Source organism: Perkinsus marinus, assembly GCF_000006405.1.
Source record: "Perkinsus marinus ATCC 50983 genomic scaffold scf_1104296934246, whole genome shotgun sequence".
In the NCBI taxonomy this organism is placed as follows: Eukaryota; Perkinsozoa; order Perkinsida; family Perkinsidae; genus Perkinsus; species Perkinsus marinus.
In genome coordinates, this window is record NW_003214886.1 from 139804 (window position 1) to 144922 (window position 5119).

Sequence of the window (5119 nt, forward strand, 5' to 3'; positions counted from 1 at the left end):
ATTTTTGATACCACTCCACGCGTAACAGATGTTAGATTCAACGAGGCCTCACCTTCTCCGCCTCGGCCGCAGGAGCTTCCTCCTTGGCGCCCTCCTCAGCCGCCGCCTTCTGAGCATGCACGACTGTGCTCCTCGCTTCATACAATCACTCGTATCAATGAACGATTATTCACGGGGAAAAACGTCCCATACAAAATTCCCACCGGTCCAACTCCCCAGAACCTACAGTATCAGCCGGAGCTTCCTCTTCAGATGGAGCCGGGTCCTTAGGGCCTTCCTCATCTTCGGCCGGCTAAACATCACACTCGGCACACTAGAATGCCGATTCCACTGCTTACACTCTCTTCTGGCTTCTTATCTTCACCACTATCTCCAGCAGGCTTATCTACAACAATCTTGCTCTCTTGCATTTCCTCAACGCACTCACCTGCTGCACACTCGGCAGCCTTGGGCTCCTGAAGACATGAACATCACATTAGGAACATTCACATGACCTACTTCAGCATGGACGGTCTTCACAGCCTCATCAGTAGTACCAGTAGCAGCAGAGGAAGCACCGCAACCCATCGTTCGAGAAAAGTGAGGGAAAACGTACAAGGGAACTTCTTGGCAAATTCCCCATGCGTATACAAGCATCTCCCCAAAAAGCACTTTCTGTTTTCATATATCACGTATAATATGTAGATCCAGTGAAATTATTATCAATTCAACTATGATCAACGACCTCTTTACAAGAACCCTGTTCCTAATCGCTTCATTCTCTATCTAAACAGAATCTTACCTCTTCTCTACAGTAGTAACAAACGACTTTTCTCAAATTTTCACTGACCGTCTCAAAAAATGACCTTCAAAAAACTACGTTCGAAACACACACAAATAAGTTCCTGCTTCACCCTAACCTACCCCCTAGCCCAGTAACCCAACACCAGAGCCTTTCCAATGATACCACTCTTCTCCAAACTATCACAGTAATAATACGTTTCAGCAACTTAGTGAGAACTAGCCGCCCAAGATCATCTTGAACACCTTTCGACCCAAAGGCCATTCTGTTCGCTTCGCTCCGCCTTCCCCAATCAACGCACCAGACGTATTCAACGATAACAACGTTCCAAGATCCAGAGTGATATCAGCCTCCTTCTTGCTATACCTACCAAAATCGATCACATGGGCGCGCGCTTTCTCCACACAGCATCTTCATTACTTGTTCTTGATAACATTTGCTAGTGCGGAGTGGTTGACAATGAGTTGAATCTTGCCACCCGTAACCGTAGGCATGGCCAACGCAACTCTCTCCTTATGACCCGGAGCAACAATCAGCGTTTGCGCTGCTGCGGTTTCACGAGAAACCTAAACAGCGGAGCGAAGCGATTTTTCTTCTCCAGTTTCACAACTACCGCACTCACAAGGTGTGGGGGGAAAGTCACATGTTTGAGCGGAAGATCCACTTCCACACTCACAGTCTTGGGTGGTACCCAGGCTGCTTCGGCTGCCTTCTCCGCAAGGAGGATGTTCCCAATGGAGGATACGGGAACGTAACTGGATATGTCAACACACCGAGGTAGATTCGAACCAGGGACCTCTCGAATGTAAGTAGACAACCATAACTCCCCCACCAAAATAGATCACATTCTATATCAACTGCTTCAGTATCAAGCGTGATGCATGCGATCATAACGATCGCCGACGTTATAACTCGTCGAGTTCTCACAAGGACGAGAGGTAGAACTATGTAAATTCCCACCCCAAGCCAACCTCTTCATACAAACACGAGTGGATCGATGCGGTGACTCGAATTTATGCGGTGTCACCACAAAAGGATTTGTTCATCCTCCTCTTCTCCCAACCTACGCCACATCAGCCATCGATCCATGGTCCTTAGCATCGATAAGGACGTTCATCTCAATGAAAAAGCAAACCCCAAATACCATAGCCATCACGGGTATAGCAATATCGAGCAATCTAAAGAGGGATACTTACGCTGCTCGCACTGAGAAGTCTACGAGGAGGCTCAGTACAGTGGGAAGAAGATACTAACAATAACAACTTAATACGAGAACAGCAGTGTGAGAAAATATGCACATGGTGATCTGAACCGAGACCTACAGTAAAAATCAAACCGTTATACAAAGTAAAATTTTCAACGACTTCAATTTTTAAGAGTTCGAAAGTCAGAGCATGATAACAATGTGAATCGATTGACAAATTCGTTTTAGAAGCGTTCGATAGTTCATAGTCGTATTATCAACTACATGTGTTGGTAACAATATGGAAATTCCCAGGAAATTTTGGAAAATTCTTGTTGGTTTCCGTACATTTCTATCCCAAGTCGTGTGTAAACTTCTATAACCACTGAGGAAACTCCTGAGCTCAGCTCAGGGAAGCGAACATATATTCCTACTCCAACTCTGCACAAGAGTACTCCACCCGAATCTGACCCGCTATGCACGAATCCTATCCTACTTCACGAAGAGATGGTATTGAGCTTCCAGCCGACTCCACGGGCCCTTCCCATCATCATCGTCATCATCATTCACCGTTAATGCAGTAGACTCCTCCATATTATCTGAGTCGGATAAGATGTAGTTGCTGGGAATTGAACCCGGGACCTCCTACCAACATCCGGATCCCTCTTCTTATGTGCAGTTTTCCCCGCAGTAGCTATGGCCACCAGCAGAAGTAAAACCAAAACTATAGCGTTAGAGAAGAAGCATACTAGGGCTATTCGCATGAACAAATGAAAAACTGAGCGTTGAGAAATTGCAAGATTGCAAGATTTCCCCCCGAACACGAATCAATACGAATGCATAAAACTGTATCCTTTATGAAGGGATCTTTTACCGAACAATACTATCGCATAGAATTGAACCCACGACCTATCGCAGGTGAGTCGGTTGTCCGAAGACCTTCCCGCAACACCATAACACCTTTCGTCCCAACTATACTATGAAAGCCACGGAAGGTTTAAGAGCGTGTCGGCTGATCAGCTGTGAGTTACCACCCAAGGGAAAGAGTAATGATGTTGGAGTTTCACTCTAGTGATGTGAAAAACACCAGTGAAAAATACATTTCACGACTACTGCTAATTTTGCGTTTTTCGCCTAGTATTATGCCACTTCACGTAAAACGGGTGATACTCCGTTAATTGCTTCGCTCCGCCAAAGTAAGATAGCGTTTCCAATAGCCATCCCCAATACTATAATGAGATCTTACAGCTGTTAGATCCCGTACTAATTAATCACTATCATTTCCTATATCGTTCGGGCGAGCGCGTTATATACGATATGCATAGTGATGCAGTGATTTTGCTAAAAAGATTTTCTGCAAGCCCACAAAAGTCCTCTACTTGCGTTACAAGGAAAGTGGTCAATCTTATAACCTCATATATAACGATGAAAGATAACGATCGAATTCCTCAGCTGAGATGTCCTAACTATTTTAATACCGACAAGTGTCAGTGGGAGGTCGAGCACCACTACGTGTGTTGATGACAATATGGAAATTGCGCGGAAATTTCGAGAAATTCGTATTGGTTTCTCTACACTTCTACCCGAATTCGTATGTGGTAGTAGCTCAGGAGGAAACTCCTGAGCTCAGCTGAAGAAAACGAACCTCTATTCCTACTCCAACACTGTATAGGAAACTCCTGAGCTCAGCTGAGGAAAGCGATTACATATATTCCTACTCCAACACTGTATAGGAAACTCCTGAGCTCAGCTGAGGAAAGCGATTACATATATTCCTACTGCAACACTGTATAGGAAACTCCTGAGCTCAGCTGAGGAAAGCGATTACATATATTCCTACTCCAACACTGTATAGGAAACTCTTCTGAGCTCAGGTGAGGAAAGCGAACATATACTCCTACTCCAGCACTGTATAGGAAACTCTTCTGAGCTCAGCTGAGGAAAGCGAACATATACTCCTACTCCAGCACTGTATAGGAAACTCCCGAGCTCAGCTGAGGAAAGCGAACATATACTCCTACCCCAGCACTGTATAGGAAACTCCTGAGCTCAGCTGAGGAAAGCGAACATATACTCCTACTCCAGCACTGTATGAGAACTCCTGAGCTCAGCTGAGGAAAGCGAACATATACTCCTACTCCAGCACTGTATAGGAAACTCCCGAGCTCAGCTGAGGAAAGCGAACATATACTCCTACTCCAACACTGTATAGGAAACTCCTGAGCTCAGCAGCTGAGGAAAGCGATTACATATATTCCTACTCCAACACTGTATAGGAAACTCCTGAGCTCAGCAGCTGAGGAAAGCGATTACATATATTCCTACTCCAACACTGTATAGGAAACTCCTGAGCTCAGCTGAAGAAAGCGAACATATATTCCTACTCCAATACTGCCGTCTCCCGCATAACTAAACTGCATACCACGCGAACTCCCACCACCTATCTAAGCATCTCACCTCAGTAGAGTACTCAGCTTTACCCACTGTGTTCCCAGTCGACGTCAGGCCACACGTCTCCCGAGGGGTTACTTTAGTACTCTCCGACATATCTTCGCACAGCGAAGATTTTCCTCCAACTTTCGGAACTCTTCTTAGCCCCCCCCTTTCACGCCTTGTATGCGAAACTCCAACGTCACATTCGAAATTCGCCGCTTTAGCCCTACCAAGTGAGTTCCTCGAGCACTTCAATCACAGAAACACTAACTACATGAGGACCCCCTGAGCATAGGAGACGACCGATGGTATCGCCTCTTCCGAAAGTAGTCACTCCCAGCCTCAGCCGTCTCCTAGGAACCCCACTACTCCCGAGCTCTACTAGACGTATGAATACTCAAACTATACGGATCAAACCATGGTCAATACCACAACCACTATTCGGCAGGATGGAAACAAAATCAGTTGTTGGTGGTATACGCACGAAAAAAAGTAAAGTGATACAAGAGCGCAAGATTATCACAAACACGAAAAAGCGCGCGCCCAAAAATCAGGACGCCACGACTACACTTCTACTCGTATTCCTATGTAAACTTCTATAATTTTTGCAACAACACAACAGCAAGCCGATCCACCATCACTACGGTACGTGCACTTTGAACATCTACCAGACTTGGTGATACCACACCTGTTCACAAATGTCTCAAATAGTGACTTGTAAC

General features: G+C 45.5%; 2 protein-coding genes across 2 annotated transcripts in view; both read right to left on the minus strand.

Annotated features, from left to right (window-relative positions):
- Pmar_PMAR004733 (major latex allergen Hev b, putative) overlaps window positions 1–567 on the minus strand; it is a gene marked incomplete at both ends in the record, with an annotated part of 1354 nt that extends 787 nt beyond the window's left edge. The window contains 4 exons of the mRNA XM_002785039.1: window positions 53–109; window positions 227–292; window positions 339–455; window positions 499–567. Coding sequence (XP_002785085.1) covers window positions 53–109; window positions 227–292; window positions 339–455; window positions 499–567 — 309 coding nt within the window. The remainder of the gene's footprint in view (window positions 1–52; window positions 110–226; window positions 293–338; window positions 456–498) is intronic.
- Window positions 568–999: 432 nt separating this feature from the next.
- Window positions 1000–2728, minus strand: Pmar_PMAR004734 (hypothetical protein; the record flags this gene model as incomplete). The annotated part of the gene is made up of 6 exons (XM_002785040.1): window positions 1000–1147; window positions 1202–1347; window positions 1458–1536; window positions 1849–1959; window positions 2461–2563; window positions 2614–2728. The coding sequence occupies 6 exons, from the start codon at window positions 2726–2728 to the stop codon at window positions 1000–1002; spliced, it is 702 nt and encodes a 233-aa protein (XP_002785086.1).
- Between the last annotated feature and the right edge of the window lie 2391 nt (window positions 2729–5119).